Source organism: Penicillium chrysogenum (assembly GCF_028827035.1).
Source record: "Penicillium chrysogenum strain IBT 35668 chromosome Unknown utg000001l_segment0_segment0, whole genome shotgun sequence".
Lineage (NCBI taxonomy): Eukaryota > Fungi > Ascomycota > Eurotiomycetes > Eurotiales > Aspergillaceae > Penicillium > Penicillium chrysogenum.
The window spans coordinates 5,989,200-6,005,641 of NW_026622749.1; the positions used below are offsets into that span (position 1 = coordinate 5,989,200).

At 48.4% G+C, this 16,442-nt stretch overlaps 7 protein-coding genes across 7 annotated transcripts; 3 read left to right on the forward strand and 4 right to left on the reverse strand.

The window, feature by feature from the left end:
• Window positions 1–1,152: 1,152 nt before the first annotated feature.
• N7489_002372 (uncharacterized protein) lies at window positions 1,153–1,409 on the reverse strand (the record flags this gene model as incomplete). The annotated part of the gene is made up of 2 exons (XM_056708127.1): window positions 1,153–1,292; window positions 1,358–1,409. The coding sequence occupies 2 exons, from the start codon at window positions 1,407–1,409 to the stop codon at window positions 1,153–1,155; spliced, it is 192 nt and encodes a 63-aa protein (XP_056572429.1).
• A 1,118-nt stretch (window positions 1,410–2,527) lies between these two features.
• Window positions 2,528–3,431, forward strand: N7489_002373 (GFA family protein; the record flags this gene model as incomplete). The annotated part of the gene is made up of 2 exons (XM_056708128.1): window positions 2,528–2,552; window positions 2,620–3,431. 2 exons carry the CDS (start codon window positions 2,528–2,530, stop codon window positions 3,429–3,431), a joined length of 837 nt encoding a protein of 278 aa, XP_056572430.1.
• A 622-nt stretch (window positions 3,432–4,053) lies between these two features.
• On the forward strand, window positions 4,054–4,722 carry N7489_002374 (sorting nexin-3; the record flags this gene model as incomplete). Its single annotated transcript, XM_056708129.1, has 3 exons — window positions 4,054–4,131; window positions 4,309–4,630; window positions 4,694–4,722. The coding sequence occupies 3 exons, from the start codon at window positions 4,054–4,056 to the stop codon at window positions 4,720–4,722; spliced, it is 429 nt and encodes a 142-aa protein (XP_056572431.1).
• A 729-nt stretch (window positions 4,723–5,451) lies between these two features.
• On the reverse strand, window positions 5,452–7,566 carry N7489_002375 (telomere repeat binding factor family protein; the record flags this gene model as incomplete). The annotated part of the gene is made up of 2 exons (XM_056708130.1): window positions 5,452–6,373; window positions 6,518–7,566. 2 exons carry the CDS (start codon window positions 7,564–7,566, stop codon window positions 5,452–5,454), a joined length of 1,971 nt encoding a protein of 656 aa, XP_056572432.1.
• A 438-nt stretch (window positions 7,567–8,004) lies between these two features.
• Window positions 8,005–8,543, forward strand: N7489_002376 (uncharacterized protein; the record flags this gene model as incomplete). Its single annotated transcript, XM_056708131.1, has 2 exons — window positions 8,005–8,066; window positions 8,135–8,543. The coding sequence occupies 2 exons, from the start codon at window positions 8,005–8,007 to the stop codon at window positions 8,541–8,543; spliced, it is 471 nt and encodes a 156-aa protein (XP_056572433.1).
• A 765-nt stretch (window positions 8,544–9,308) lies between these two features.
• Window positions 9,309–10,935, reverse strand: N7489_002377 (RasGEF domain-containing protein; the record flags this gene model as incomplete). Its single annotated transcript, XM_056708132.1, has 3 exons — window positions 9,309–9,611; window positions 9,682–10,167; window positions 10,231–10,935. 3 exons carry the CDS (start codon window positions 10,933–10,935, stop codon window positions 9,309–9,311), a joined length of 1,494 nt encoding a protein of 497 aa, XP_056572434.1.
• Window positions 10,936–14,833: 3,898 nt separating this feature from the next.
• Window positions 14,834–16,342, reverse strand: N7489_002378 (40S ribosomal protein eS4). Its single transcript, XM_056708133.1, has 5 exons — window positions 16,264–16,342; window positions 15,986–16,117; window positions 15,626–15,910; window positions 15,199–15,493; window positions 14,834–15,144 (listed from the first exon to the last, which is right to left on the reverse strand). Exons 1-5 carry the CDS (start codon window positions 16,272–16,274, stop codon window positions 15,091–15,093), a joined length of 777 nt encoding a protein of 258 aa, XP_056572435.1. The 5' UTR covers window positions 16,275–16,342; the 3' UTR covers window positions 14,834–15,090.
• Between the last annotated feature and the right edge of the window lie 100 nt (window positions 16,343–16,442).

Here is a 16,442-nt window from a genome sequence, read left to right on the forward strand (position 1 = left end):
ACGGGCTGGTTTTGGGTTATGTCATTCATCGGCTTATCTCCGAGGCTTAACTCCGATACCGCCATTTGCTCGAACATGCCATGACACGCACTATATCTCGGGGCCTGGAATATCTGAGTGTATAGGGGTCTTTTGGCCTAATGTGTAACTCGCTAGTCCAGGGGCAGGCTGTAACAGAACATCTTCTAAGCACCCTGTATTTTTAGAATGCAACATCTAGGTCATGAAGATACATCGTTGGCACACTAACTATATTTAATAAGCATCTCTAGGATACCTACCTAGGTAGGTATGAAGCTGGGGCATTGATCTATCTGCAGTAAGCTTTTCATTTATGAATCGGCCTCCAGCTGTGTCACACCCACTTGGTGTCACCCGCTTCAGCCCTGTGGCTTTTGGTGTGACGGAATTGCATTATTTCCATAAGGTGTAGAACTCAATTGACCTTTCAAGAACCAAGATGAGCGCATTATATGCTGGAAAACAGAAGCCTGTAGTAAACGAATCTCTGGCTTTTGAATATGTATGTTCTACAGAAACCATATCTATGTCGGGAAGCGAAATCATGCCAAACCCTTTCGATAGGTATCGGTTTAGGCTCCCCATTGCAATGGATTGTAGTCCTTCCCGATGGGTAATAAAGAGACAACTAACAAATTGTATAGTTGACTTAGCTGCTGATTTTATTTTTGTTTAGTCCATTTTGACTTAACTGTAGCGTAGACAACTATCATTGAGTAGAAAATGATAAGGATGCTGCTATTAAGTGTCACACATAATTAGGGCAATTTGGTAACTCCAGGGCTACATTTATCATTTACATTACCTTCTTTGGCAGCCCAATACTTCAGCACGCAGTTTAATATCAAACCCCCTCATGAACCCCAGCAAGGACCAAAAGTAAACTCACTACAAGTCCTCTACTCAACCTGGACTCAAGATCGAGTACAAAGTCCGTCCACACACTTGTTTCCGTAGCAGCAGTTCTCATCTGCCAGGCATGGGCCATTATCCTCCTTGCAGTTCGGCCAGTCTGGGTCAGTCGATCGACATTTAGTGGCCGCACAGTATGTGGAGCAGCAGATTTGGCCCGAACCGCCGGACTCACAATCCGCTAATAGTTGTCAGAATTAGATTCCATAAATGTGTGGTTCAATACTTGCCGTAAACTCCTAGACACGTTGGTGTAGGTACACAGGTCGTGATGGTAGTTGGAGTTGGAGTTGTGAAAGTAGCGGTGGTGCAGATCTCAGTTCCAACGCAGGCATCAGCATCGCCGCACCCGGCTGCGACTATAAGATGTGGAGAGATTAATGTTGGTTTCATGAGTAGAGACGATATTAGAATGGTTACATACTGCTTAGGGCAAGGTGGGTAGAGAACAGAATCAAATGGTTGGAAAGACGCATGATAATTGTTTGAGCCTTGGCTAGTGGTGAACTTTACACAAGAGTGTCTGACTTCTGTTGAATAGCGGACTTCGAGAAGATGAATTAGAAGTTTATATATTCTCCAACCTTTCTCCACTGATACGAACAAGTTAACCGTTATACGGAAAAGATCGCCCATTAACACAATATCCAGGTCATTCTGACACAATCGTCGCTGTTGCTCGTATTCAAGCCCTAAGGAACCAAAGCTCCTATTGAAGATCAAGTCGCTTTAAGACAAAAACGTGCATTTTGGCAGTTGAATTTTCGTCCAATCTCCAATCTGCTGCGTGTGGTGGGACTAAACAACCGTGGTTGAAACTTTGCATTGCCACGAAGATACGAGGATTTTATATGAAGAGACTTGGCATGGAAACAATATTACAGCTGTTTTAGGCTAGATGAATCTAATTATAACCGCTCTATCCCTTAGAAATTGGGTCTTGGACGACATAGGCTATGACATCACGAGCATGTTCCCGGATGGTGCATGCAAGAGGTATTCATGATTCATGGAAGTGATTCTTCGCACGGCCAACAATTAATCAGAGAGTCAGTCTGGTAGGATGAAGAGAACATTGTCTCTTATCATTTATCACTGGGGTTACTATTATCGTCATTGCTGGCCTTTTATCGCATTTTGCAATACCTAGAAGATCTTTCGGATGTCTACATTAATGTATGCACATACCCAGGCTATAATTGGGATGATTGACGTCATCGTAGACAACGCATAGGAAAGAGACGAATTTGGTATATTAGATGAAGGTGGTACTTTGATATCTGCGTCCCTGTGAAAGAAAGATATATATAGCAAGCTGGCTACTCCGATGACTGTGCGATGACTCTGAATACGAACCTTGCGTCCTGGCCCGTGCAACCGACCTGTGAATTCACAAATAGACCCTAACCCCCGCTTCATCTTCGTAGTGCTTTAAGAACTTCTCATTTTGTGAAGCAAAGATGGCTACCAAGACATTAATGGCTTCGTGCCAATGCAAGAATGTCCAGTTCACTGTCGCCGTTCCAACCGAATGTTTTCCCTTGAACATACACTTATGTCACTGTAGCATATGTCGTTACACCCACGGCGCACCATGCAGCTTTCACGCACCACTACCAGTTGGTGTGGAGCCTCAATTTATTGCACCATCAAGTCTCAACAAACTGACTAGTTATCAACACCCAGCATCAACAGCGACGGGCTATTTCTGCAGCACTTGTGGCTGCCAGATTGGAGGAGCTGATGGTCAATGGGTAATCACTCCCGCAATCTTCGATGCCAATAGAGAGGATGAGGGCATTTGGAAGTTCAACGCCCATATGCTTCCGACCTCTGCACCGGATGGAGGACTAGCAGCTGTGTTTTCGCTCATTGACGGACATCGAATGGAGATCGAAAATCTAGGTCTGTCTCCGCAGGCTATAGCCGGGAGCGATTCTCAGCCACCTGATCCCGAAAGCAAAGAGCTCCTAGCGCAGTGTCATTGCGGTGGAGTCTCTTTCACCATTGCTCGCCCTAGCGAGGAATTCGTCGCAAGTCCTCGAAGTAAAGGATGGATTTCACCCTTGGACAAGAGCAAGTGGCTTGCATCTATGGATCTCTGTGACGACTGTCGATTGGTTACTGGCACACATGTTATTAGTTGGATGTTTGTATCAATTGACCATATCACGCCGCGTCTCCCCAAGGACTTATTGATCGGGTCAGCGAAGGGCTATCGCTCCTCGAAAGATGTACTCCGGGTATTCTGCGGCACTTGTGGTGCAACTGTCTTTTACCATTGCGACGGGCGACCGGAGATTGTAGATGTGGCGATGGGAATTCTACGCGCGCCTGAAGGCGCTATGGCTGAGAACTGGAGCGTGTGGAGAGCTGGCCGGGCATCATTTCCCGAGAACGGAATGCGATATCACGCCGGATTTAGTCGTGCGCTGATCGAGGGTATGCAGCGATGGGGGGCTGAACGGGGGCATCCTCAAGATTTTGAAATAGCATAGTATTTCTAGCCTTCTGGTGGACAATAGATATTCTATCAATATTCTTGTGCTCGCTCAATGTGCTTAGCTTTTGTGGTCAGACTGACTAGTCAGTAAGATGTGGATAGCATGAGAGGTCTTCATAGGAAGACCTATCGGACTTTACTTATTTAGGATAAGGGATTCTTTTGGTTCTAGCTAAAATATCTTGGGAGATGAGGCCCCGTAGATGTGGATCATTAGACTAGAAAACTTGGATTAAATGGTTTTGATGTCTAGGTCGCTGGAGCTGAAGCCATATTTCTAGGTGAGATAGTCATTTATTAGACAAAAGGATCAAAAAAGGGCACCAAACGACTGGTCCACTGGTGTATACATCCGTGGATATATGCGACATTAGAAAACGGCTGTCAGATAAGCCAAAATGGCGGATCAATGATTTCCCCGGTCCCCACTGATAGAGATGCTTCTCCAACTTCCGAGCTCGGGTTCCTTAGGATCTGCTCTCTGGTGTTCAGTTCCAGGGAATTAGAGAGAGACAAGCTGTCTAATCGAATAACACTCCCAATTTGGGCATTTGAAATATAAAAGCCCACTCGCCTTCCCCTCAACTTTCCATCCGCATCACCCCAACCCCACCAAGATGCAGTCCGTCCCAGAATCGCGACAGCAGTCCTTCGAGGAGATCTACGGACCACCGGAGAACTTCCTCGAGATAGAAGTGAGTTGCTTGATACAGAATTCCCAATACCCACACCTGAATCAACCGCCCACCCCAATACCCCACAGTCTCGTGCCATATCTCTCCCCTAATCAGCCCCCATACCCCACTCAAGATCGCATCACCACCCATCGGACATCAAGAACAAACACAGCAGACTAACAATGATTGCAACAGGTCCGCAACCCCCAGACCCACGGCACATCTCGCAACATGTACACGTCGTACGAGATTGTGTGCCGGACCAACATCCCCGCCTTCAAATTGAAACACTCCGTCGTGCGCCGCCGGTACTCCGATTTCGAGTATTTCCGCGATATCCTGGAGCGCGAGAGCACGCGCGTCACTATACCCCCGCTCCCCGGGAAGGTTTTCACCAACCGGTTCAGCGACGACGTCATCGAGCATCGCCGCGAGGGTCTACAGCGCTTCCTGCAGATCGTCGCTGGACACCCTCTTCTGCAGACGGGGAGTAAGGTGCTTGCTAGTTTCATACAAGGTGGGTTTGCTCTAGTCATTTGTGCAGATTACTGTTGAATGTATGCTAATGCTCATTTCGCAGATCCTAACTGGGACCGCAATGCATGGTAGATGGCTAGTGCCTTTACCATTAATTCATTCACGAGAAGCATGCCTCAATTCTCAGGATTGGATGGGCCTTGCATTTGGCCTCTCTGGATTCCCTTTCTCGCCTCATCTCCAGTTTCCCCTCTTCTCCGGCTCCCTCACTCTCATGTCCTTTCCACGACAGATATCTTTCGCGATTGAAAATGGGTACCCGCAGTGTATGCTATGTGACGATCATTGCTTGAATTTTTTTATGCTCGTTTGATATCCGAATCCACCGCTTCTTTATTCTCAATCAGATGCAGATACAGCACTATTTGTTGTCTTAATTGGACAGGCGCTTTTTCCTAGTTTTTCTTTTGCCTTCCCAGCAATCTATCATCATTGTTTCATTTTGATCTCACCTTTCGTGGTGCTATCCTCCTCCATAGTGGGAATACCAGACTTGTTGTATATCCTTCTCCTTGGTATCAATCTAATTGTCAATGACATTGAACTGCGAACGAAAACTTATATGGGATACAAACTGCAGCAGAAACCATCGTGTACTGCGGGATATAGATCAACAATGGAAACAGGAAACAGGCCAGAGAACAATGAAAGATGGTATAACAATGCTCCACAGAGCATCGAACATCAGAAGCCGAGTAAGAAAGAGAATAAAGTGAAAATGACAATGAAATGAGAAGGCAAAAATATTAACAAGTGAAATGTGAAAATCTATGACATGCGTTGGCAACATGGTACATCCAACTAGGTCAATTCATCCCATATCATAGGAGCGAGGGTATTATCTTCCCACGGTGTCTCTACCGCAGAAGAAGCACCCGTCCCAGGGCCATCATCCAAAGAGAAAGAAAGCGCACCTGCAGCTGCAGCGGGAGGAAGATACATCGAATGCTCCAAAAAGCCCTGCGGAGGCGGAGGCAACAGCGCAGGATCAATCTGGGCAGGATTGGACTGGGAGGGAGTAGCAGCGTGACGACCCCTCGACACCGAGGTGCGAGGAGTGGTAGCCGGAGTCTGAGTCGGAGTCATGGCATAAGCCTTGCTCGGAGATTGTTCGGTGCCAGCATGGGGACGGGGGGTCGACGTGCCTACAGCGGACTCTTGGGCCTGGTTTTGGCTGGTAAGGGCTTTTCCGCTCACAGAACCGCCGTCGCGATAGGCGTGTGGGAACTTGGTTCTGAAGCGGTCGCGGAGGTCTGTCGCTTTGCGGTGACTTAGGTTCAAGCGTGAATCTTGCTGGATTAGGGTCCATTGAAAGCCGTGGACTGCGTAGCCTTTAAGTAGGGCTTCATCCTCGGCGGCTGTGAAGGGTCGCCGAGAGCGACGTTTGGTTCTTGAGACATGTGGTTCGGGGATTCCGAGAGATGCGAGCGTTGTGCGGGACTTGCTTGAGAGAGCGGGTGTGCTGTTTCCTGATGAGGGCGACTGTGATTGGGCAGTAGTACTACCCCTGGGATCTGTGTCGGATGCGGTACTCGAGATCAATGGTTCTTGAGGATTGCAAGCCGGGCTTCCTGCTCCAAAGTTTGGTTCGAAGTTGGAGGGTATTAGATGGGAGAGGTGGAGTTTGCTGGGTGATTCATCAGAGCCCTCTGCTTTGGCTTTGAGTAGGCTGTTAGCGAGAGTGTCATGTAGTTGTTTTGCAGCCAAGTCGGGATCGGATGCGCTGTGGTAATATTAGCGATTCCGATTAAACGACTCCAGAGATTCGCATTACTCACCTGTATGCCCATGGACATAAGACTCGGAATCTTCAGCATAGCGCCGCTTTAGCATAAGACCATACAGTTTGGCGAAGAACCGAGCATACCTGTCTTTCAAATTTGAGGCAGTTCGCTGATTGAACTTCAATTCCGGTTGAGCAAGAATAGCAGTCCAGTTGCCAATGCCGCATTTAATCACGCCCCGAAGTAGATTAGTCGTCTCTTCTTCGGACCACTTTCTCAGGTTTTTACGGGACCGGCCACGGGTTTTAGGAGACATTGGCGCATCTGCTGCGGGAGGGAGTGGCGATTCCTTACTATCCTTGAGCTTTTCTGCTTCACGAACGGCCAGGGCAATCTCATCTGGATCCACTGGGTTAGTGCTTTGAACATTTTCAACATTATCATTTTGGTCGTGGTCTCCATCCGCATTGAGAGACGTTCTGAGGATGTCCTCAAGTCTAGTATCTCGTCTTTCCGCAGGCTGGCCATCTGATATCGCGGCATGAGCCGAAACTGACGTCCCAGAGTCAGCAGCAGCATCGCCTCGGGAGGGCTTATTCAATAGCTGGGAGATATTAGACCCAGCCTCGATCGGTGGAAGAAGTGCAGCATTGGGCGGGGGCTCATTCAATCCATTTAAAATAGCAAATGGCCCAAATGGAGGAGGCCGCTGCTCCTTCTGGGCCTGGGGGATAGGTAACTGTAGATGCTCGCTGAATGAATCAGGCTGGGGGTCTCGACGTCGACGCTTGCGGGGCCCTTGGAGGGCATCATCATCGAAAGATGACGAGAACGGAAACTTTTCCAGGGCACGAAGATTCACAAAAGCAGGAAGTATCGGCCTTGGGGGACGCTCCACATTTGACTGAGAGTCTGCCGAGAGTTCGGTTTTCCTGATGCGAGCAGCGTTCAGGAATTCCGTAACTGTCGGCAGGCCTTCCTTTGCATTTGCCTGGATCTTTCCGCTATTGCTGTTTGAATTGGAAATATTATTCGAGTCCCTTGCTCCACTGGCATTGGGTTCTAGGGGCGATGGGACGCTTAGGGTTCGTGATGATACTGGTTCTCGTAGAGGGGCGATACGGAGAGAGAGTTGAGGCAGTTCGCGGAGTAGTGATTCGTCAAGAGGCCGTAAGGCACTCGAAGATTCCATTTCGGCCAGCTATCACAGGTTTCATACCATCCTGTGTGTCCCTGACATATTCCGTCCATGACTTTGCGGGTCAGAGCATGAAGCTCTGATAAGACAATGGCGATAACAGGTCCGGGCGGTGACGGGTGCCAATAAAGCGGGCCCTTGGAGGTATCTACGTCAGCTGGCATTCTGTCGAGATCCCCTGGCAATTCCCTTTCGAAGCATCTCCATTGGACTCTGCTCGTTGATTTGATCGGATTTGGTTATATAATTGACATTCTATAATTGTTATTTGTCGTGGTCAGCAACTAAAACGTGAGTTGCCTTCGTCTCTGCAGAAGTAAAGCTACCGGGAGCTTTGTTTATACAGACCGCTCCGAGGGAATTACAGTCAGGACTAAAGCGCAACAATCGAAAAGACACAAAAAGAATAACATTGAACGCTACAGGTCCGAAATGCCCACTATTTTCCCAACATGGCCACACATCCTATTTGGCGTCCTTGAACCTATCTCACTGTACGCCCAGCTCAACCCTTTCCCCTAACCATGCAAGAATACTACTGACCCTACCATCCTTAATGCAGGGCCCTCGGCAGTGTCTTCCCCCTCTACGACCTGGAAGGCTTTATTGCCGGGCAAACACCCACCATCGCAGCCCCAGCCACCTTACACCCAAGCAGCGTCGCACTAGCCTACCAACTCGGCAATGTCTATTCCCTCCTCTTCCTAGTCGGAGTCGGTGTCTGCCACGCCACAACAGAGCCAAGGGTACTGCGCAACTATCTAATTGGACTGGCCATCGCCGATGTAGGCCATGTCTACGCCACGTACTTGGCGATGGGCTGGGACGCGTTTGCGGACGTTGGGGCATGGAACGCTTTGACCTGGGGTAACATTGGGATCACGATGTTCCTGTTCGTTAATAGGATCGCTTATTTCTTGGGCATTTTTGGTTATGCGAAGGCGCCTAAGGCGGCTGCAAAACGGGAGTGAGGTGTGACCTACTGCTTTGGTTGGCCGGACCAATAGTTATATGCACTCTGTTCTTTCGGTTGGTACCGATAAAAAAGCAAAGATCCGAGCGGGGTCTTTGGCTCACCCTCGTCCCTATTCCCTCCCTTGCGTGTGCGTGAGGCTGCATATCTGCGCGATTTAACCTTGGCTTTACTCTTGCCTGGCGCGGCTCTTCGGATGCAATGGGTGCCACCTGATTCGTAGGTTCTTGGACGGCTTGAACGGCGCGAAAGGGAGATAGGGTCGTGCGTAGGATGTGGCTGGGTGGATCTGTTGGTATGCTTGTATTTGCTTAACTACGTTGGGGATTATGGAGATAGACTGATCTGGTTACGTTTTCAGATCCAATGAGCGTCCACTGTTATATTATGCAAGTGTAAATATAATCTCGAATGTCACCGGGGGAGAAAAGGGAAAAATAGATTCATATTAGCATAATGCAACGCCGGACTCCCCGGCGGTGCCCGATACTAGCATGGGTATCAGAGTAGAAATACAGATCATAAAATATAGTATTTGAGGTCATCTCGTGTAGATCCCTCGTAAGACTGCCAAGGAAAACACCTCATCAATGCATTAGCTGACCGGAGAGACAAACAATTGAAATATTTAGCCCACGGCCCTCGAGGCAGTCTCGCCACCTGCAGCCACACAAGCCAAGCACACGCCCAGGTAGGTTGCTTTTATTCTCTCACCGAAGTCGGGAGCATAAGTAGGCTGATCTGGTGACTACCTCTGTTGGGTTTACTGGGTGCTTTGCAGATACTGGAAAACTGGCTGGAGGACGGATTCGCCGTTTTCCTTGTGATCACGGATGTGAGGGATCAGGAAAGGAATGCCGGGGAATTTTTGGTAGTGCTGGCGATAGGCGGCATAGTTCTGAGCTGGGCTCATGAGGGAAAGGATTTCCTGCGGAAACAGAGTCTCGAGGGTAACCACGTTTCCTTGGGTGCCTGTGTTGCCAGGGCGCGTTTTCAAGATGCTGTAGGTGTGCAGGCCTTTGATGATAGCCGTGAAAGAATGATAATTACGTGTTGTTAAAAGCGTCTGTGCAGATGATTGTACGGTTAGAGGGCTTTGACATTGGGACCCCGGCGACTTTGGTAAGACTGCTCACCTGTGCACATTCTTGTAGATATGGGATCAGGTCTGGAAGTGCAGCGCAGCATTCCCAGACAGAAACGCTGAGTTCGCGCCACTGAACCTTCAATTGCCCCACGACTGCATCCTCTGCTATTAGGCTTTGCCGGGTTAACTCGGCAAAGTGGTGCTCGTCTAGGCCTCTCATGCTGCGGGCCAAGTCCGTTGGAGATGTCGACTCGAGATAATCGTCCAGAAAAGGAATAGAGGTATCAAATGGGGTCCTCCAGTCCATGGTAGGAGCATGGACATACTTTCGGCGAAATCGGATTGTCAAAACACTTAACATCTTAAGCATAGCAATAAGCCTTCCTGGCTGCTCCTTGAATAAGGCCTGAATAGGGCCTGCGATGAATTCAAACCCAGCGGTGGGTTTAGTCACGTCACGATTTCCCCCAGGTCGCACAGCCATAAGGCACTGGACTAACGCTCGGTATGCGAATGGACTCCGCGACCGAAGATGCTATAGAAGTCAGCTGAGGCTCTATATAATAATAACTATAGCCGGGTAATTTAAAGAACGTACCTTTCCCACTTCTGTGTACAGAGGAATGTCCTCCGGATAGGCGCCTAGATGATCCCGGAGAATAATATAAAGAGCCTCGTGCTGCTGTAGAAACCAGTCGACAAAGATAGCATTGTATCCGAGGGCAGCCCGTACAAGCTCTTCGAAGGCAACCTGCTTAAAGTGGAAATGGCTCTCGGCCTCAATTGCGGCAGCGATTTCCCGCGCATCTAGAGTAGGGCTCGGCTGCGGCGGGAGCCAACTCCAAGGAATCGCCTGGAAGGGAGATATACTCGACCGGCGTAGGATCTCCTCCACCCTCTGTATATGAGAGAGATTCCCAAGGAGCTGGTACTCGTGGGGCTCGGACAGCGCCATCAAGAAGGTGTCAATTGTGTCCACATTTCGAGCGCAAAGCGAGGTCCTCGGGAAGTTTTCGTCGCGAAAGAGCCCGAATTGGATCACACGGCTAATTCCTTGGATATCGAACGCCCAGAACACAGTTGTGGCCTCGTCTTCCCACCAGCGATAAGGCATGAAAAAGGCGGGGATTTCCAAGTTGAGTTGGAAGATTGATGGGTAAGAATGTCCCCAGTCCGAAGCCGCAATGCTAGATTGAGCCGACATGGTCACTTCCTTGGGTAACGAATATTGCCTGACCCCTGGAGTGGGAAAGGTCTGGGGAGGCGGTTCAAAGGCCGATTCTTCTGGGCTGGTCGATTGCATTTATGCGGTCACCATCGGGGAAAGAATTTTTAAAAAAATCAAGGCCAACACATTAGGCCAAGTACACACTGACGCTCATGTAACACGGCGCTTGAATAGAGTAATTACAGGGGATGCCCAGGTGAGAGGTGTATGTTAAACGCGACGCGAGAGAGGGATCATGGGAACGAGAAATAGGAAAACTAAATAACGCACAGGTAATAAAACAAGCGGGTTGCTCGGAACGGTGGAGGGTGATTGGTTTTAAATATAAGAGAGATGAATTTCCTTTATCCCTGTTACTTCCGCCACGTTCGACACATCACGAGGGTTGAAATTGGGACAGGGGACTCTGGGCATATTAACAAGGGCGCTGATCCCAGAAGGTTAACGGGAAGAGCCGTCGGGAGAAGGAAATATTGTCATTGGGAGTATATAGAGAGATTACTTCGGACCGGAACCTCCTAGATCGGGGAGAAACTGGTGAACTCCATAAATTCATGAGATCTGCAAGTTGGGCTTCTCTGCTGGTTACCGAGATTGTTATGCCGAACACCCGTTGGCCGTTGGGCTGCAGCGAGAAAAAAAAAGCCTTGGAAGATTTAAATCTGGCTCGGTTAACAATACAAGGATACAAGGAGAGTTGGTGAAGGAGTCGGTTGAGAAGCGGTCAACTTTAACAAAGATTCTGGAAAAAGAGGAAGCCTAATTAGTCAAGACAAAGAGATAATTATGGAGTACTCGGTATCTTGTCCGTATGGGATATATGAGAGACAGATAGCATCTCCACTCTAAGATTGACCATTGGTCCAGATCATATACACAAAAATGGGCGCTAACGTAGTGGCCGTAAAATGCCAATGTGGAGTAACAAAGAATCCTTTTGGAGTACGGAGTACTACGGAGTACCCCGTACAGGGGATATACGAATGGAACACCTTAGAACCTTAGAACACCTTGGAACACTTTAGAATCTTTTGTTTCTTTGGATTCTATGGAAGTCCGCAAATTGGTTTGTCCGTCAATCGTATATTGATGGGCCATATAAGCATACTGGAAGTTCCGGGCGAATTTCCAATTGAGGTAATCAGGAACAAGTATTGAACTTTATAACCTAAAATGGTAAAGATGATAGGGGACTGTCATTATATTTTATGTTGTACGGTGTACTCCGTATACGAATATCATTAAATTCATTATAGCATACGGTGATAATAATCCCTGATTAACCTTTCATTCTCGTTCAATTAAAAACAACAATACTACCCGTGTTGAATCCTTGTGAGATTCCTTTATGTACACCGCTACACCCCCAAGGTTCGAATATCTTAAAGAAGGATCGGCATATGTTCCTATGGTCCCATGCACCTGGAATCCTTACACATTCCCACTGCACTGTATAGCAGTTACCTAAGATACCAGTTGCAGGAAGTACAAAGTAATTCTACGACGGGTACATCCTCCAGTCTCATGAATTTCAGTAATACCACGTGAAATTCGAAGATTCCCGAGGTTCTCCATAAACCCGGTTCCCTGGGACTGGGACGGATCTCGGATCCACGTCAAAGTTTGTGATATCATGTTATAAAGGGTGATGTCCTTGAGTCTGTGAGTTTCTGGGTTTTGCAGCTTAATTTCTTATTGATATTAGGGTTCCATCTATAATAATGGGAAGTGCAGCGTTATGCAGAGAATACCAGAGCCACTAACCGAGTTCCAACTAGTCTAGGCCCAACATTTACATTTCCGATACATACGATTGACCAATTGGGCACCTTGGGTAAAAGTATATTGCGCTCAATATTCCGAGTCCCAGGGGTCACGGTTAAAAAATAATCCACAACTGCATTGTTGTGCTTCCCCCAGATAATATGCCCATTTGTACGTCTTGGGCTAACTGTTTGTCAGTGCAGCCAGCCACCAAGATTGCAGCATGCAGCAATACAATCGCATCGAGGCAAGATCCCCCTTGCCACTTTCCTACGCCTTGCCTTTCCATTCCTGGTTCCACTACCACTAACCCCTGCAGAGGCCAGTTCACCTCTCTCCACAGTGCATAAAATGACCGGTCACGAATCCTACGGCTCTAATGCTGTCGTGCATGTTACCAACTTACCAACAGTATGGCGCTTGGAACACGCAAATCTTATCCCCAGTATCCCCAGTGGTGATCCTAACGTGGGACGGCCCAGTGCTAGAATTGAGTTTGGATCTATCAGATTATTCTGTTCCCCTCCCTCCATTGTTACTTGTTACCATCCCCACCCATAAGCCGTCGGAGAAATTTAAGAGAGAAAAAGTATACTTCCAAGGGCCGGATGTGTGAGCCGTTCGGCTCTCTCGTCCCTTGCCCTCGGGAAGGTGTGGTAGGCATGTCTGGGTGGATGGAGCAAGCACCCATTTTATAAAGCCATTGCCCTCTCTGGAGCCCCACGACTTTTAAGATTCGCTCATCCCGATAGGGATTGAGAGGGTCCCTCCGCAATCCGACCCGACACCGGAGGCGAATAAGTTATTCTTAGACTCTGGGCCTCTTCCCCTGCTTGTTTTCCATATGCTTGCTTGCTTATACTATAGGTCTACGGAGTATGTATGTACCTAATTTCTTCCACAAATGGCTCTATCAAGCGCCCACAACATCTATATATATATGTTGTGGTTTCAAAATACTTGGCGACTTGAATTAACCTCAGGCTGAACGAATCCACAGGGATTACTTATACAATTTATTTATTTCTTCACTAAGGTAGCCCGGGTGGCGCAATTAGCAGCGCACATGACCCTTAAAAGATCTTTGATTTCTAAAAGTGGAATGGCTAGGTTCCTGAGAGGGGTTTATTGAAAAAGTTAGTGCTCGATATACTAGGCATTCATTTAATAGACCCTCAGCCCACTTCTATAGTCGCTAGTCTCGAGGCGCTTTTATGGAGAGATTGCTAATTATAAATCGATATATCCTTCGGTATTCCTAATTTATTTCTTCCCGTTTCCATTTAAATTTCTCGGGGAATAGGAGGAAGTGAAGGCATCCGAAACCTTCGGCAATGAACTTGGATTCATATCTGGAAAGCGTCTTATTAAAGAGACCGAGTACTTAAGACAAATCAGAAACAACTCCACATCGGACACTTTTTACTATTGCATTGCATGACCTAGCTCCATATGCCGGACACACCTCGATTTTCAGTACCGAGTACACAGTGGACATCAATCCCCATCTACGCACATCAATTGGACCGCGACACCTCGCGATCGCCACTGATCGCCATTGTCGTATAGTGGGCAACTCGGACTGCATGGGCGAGAGTCAATAAATAATTCGCAAGCATGAGAGTCGGGACACTAGTCGGGAAGATCCGGGCTTAAGTTTCTTATTCTGATCGCCATCTTCAGGCTTGCGAGTTAGAATTTAGTAACCCCACCGTTCCTAGTGCGGTGTACTAAATGTACTGTGTGTTCCATGTACACCGACACGGGAGGACGGTTGCATCGGATAAGCCGAGGTGCGCTGGTGCGCTGTTGTTATGGATCGATCGATTCGAGCTAACGGGGTTGCGCCGGAGATAAGTATGTACCTGGGTAGGCAATATATATATATTTTCAGCGGGATGATGCATGTCTCGGGTCTTCTCGCTGTTGAGATGCCCAAGTCTCAGCTTGAAACGGCTTTCGCGCTGGTTCGACCGGGGCTTTACTTTGCAGTAGCTTTCGTCTAGAGCTAGATTTGGTGCTAGCAGGCTTCGTGTGTAGTAGCATCTAGGGTGCGATGCATTCGCATCCCAACTACAGATTGAAAGAAAAACAACTACGTGCCCCTTGATCCTCATGTGTACAATAAACTAGGCCTGGGATGATTGCAGAACAACGATGACCACAGAACAAGCACAAAAAGACAGGACAGCGAATCATCCAGGAAGTAGTAGTGTTGAAGATCCAGGGAAACAAAGTAAAAATACGGTCATTAAATCATTCGAAAAAGAGGTAACGTCAAATGGTATCATATCACTCGGAAACGAAGCGGTTAACCCGTTCCTGTTTTGTTTGCTATGGTTCGAACCTACGAGAATGCATTATCCAAGCCCGTTAAGCAAGACAAGACGCCGTTTCCCAGCTACTGTTTTTAGTGTTGTTTTTAAGCTGCCAGCCAATCCACGAATATCAGAAGATATTGTGAATTTAGTTGGCAAGGTCGTGGGCACGGCGGCGGTCACGCTCCTCAGCAATGGAGAGCTAGAAAATGTTAGGACCAATCCAGAAATATCAATGTCGGGGAATATAACATACCTTGACACCCTTACCCTTGGGGAGGGAAACCCAGGGCTTGTCCTGTCCAATGACGAAGACGTTGGACTCACGGGTAGCGAACTGGTTGTCAAGAGCATCGCGAACGTGGACGATGTTGAAACCACCATCGTGACGCTCACGGTGAGTGATGACACCAACACGACCCATGTTGCGACCACCAGTGGCCATGATGACAACACCGGAGTCGAACTTGACGAAGTCGAGGATCTTGCCAGTGGCAATGTCAACCTTGACGGTGTCGTTGACCTTGATGGCAGGGTCGGGGTAGCGGATGCTGTAGAGCACGCAAGTTAGCAAACCATGTTCTGATCTAATAGGATCTTACTGTTTCCATTGTCCTCCGCCGATCAACCAAAGCTTGGTCCAACGACTGAATGACACGGAACTTGTGGAGTGTGGAACTCACGTTCGCGCATCGTGCGTAACCAAGAATGGGATCCCGCCCTTGCCGAGCTGAACACGCTTGACCTTGCAGAGCTTGTACTCAGCCTCCTCAGCCTGGATGCGGTGGACGGTGAAACGGCCCTTGGTATCGTAGATGAGGCGGAAGTGCTCGCCGGTCTTCTCGAGGGAGATGACGTCCATGAAACCAGCGGGGTAGGTGGTGTCGGTGCGGACCTTGCCGTCGACCTTGACCAGACGCTGCATCATGATGGCCTTGACCTCGCGACCGTTCAGGGCGTACTTGAGACTGTCAACGAAAGAAATGTCAGTGATTGTTCGTTTCGCGTCGAGGAATCCAGGATGTCGCGTGCGTACCGGTTACGGATGAAGACAATCAGGGGGAAGGCAGTCCCGGAGCTTGTGAGGACCGGGGGAGGCCTTGGGCGCGTAGGTTCCGGACATTTTGTCCAAGAGCCAGTGCGAGGGCGCACTGAGGCGCTTCTGGTGCTTTCCGCTGCGAAAAAATACTTGTTAGTGGTCATGTTCCAAGTCGAGAAATTTTCCATCACTCTCGCAGCGACTGGCTGAACTCGCTGTCCGGCAGAGAGACGAGGCCAGTGTGCAGGGTAGTGATGTAGAGGGCAATCTCATGACACTTACGGGCCGCGCATTTTGACTGATTTGTCGACTGAAGGTTAGGTGGTCGGAGTGTCAAAGAGAAGGCTCAAACCGAGAAGTGATGATCCAAATCAGAGAGGAATTCGCTTAGTGTGTGGTGAGTGTGAGCCCTATTCTCCACTCAGACCAATCAGACTCCACTAGTGGATTTTCGACGCTTG

Bases quoted from the DNA above. Each gene is read 5' to 3' on its own strand.
- N7489_002378 (XM_056708133.1), bottom strand. The intron at 15,911-15,985 runs GTAACCGGTACG...TTTCGTTGACAG, and splicing joins CCCCCTGATTGTCTTCATCC to TCTCAAGTACGCCCTGAACG. The intron at 15,145-15,198 runs GTATGTTATATT...AACATTTTCTAG, and splicing joins CCAAGGGTAAGGGTGTCAAG to CTCTCCATTGCTGAGGAGCG.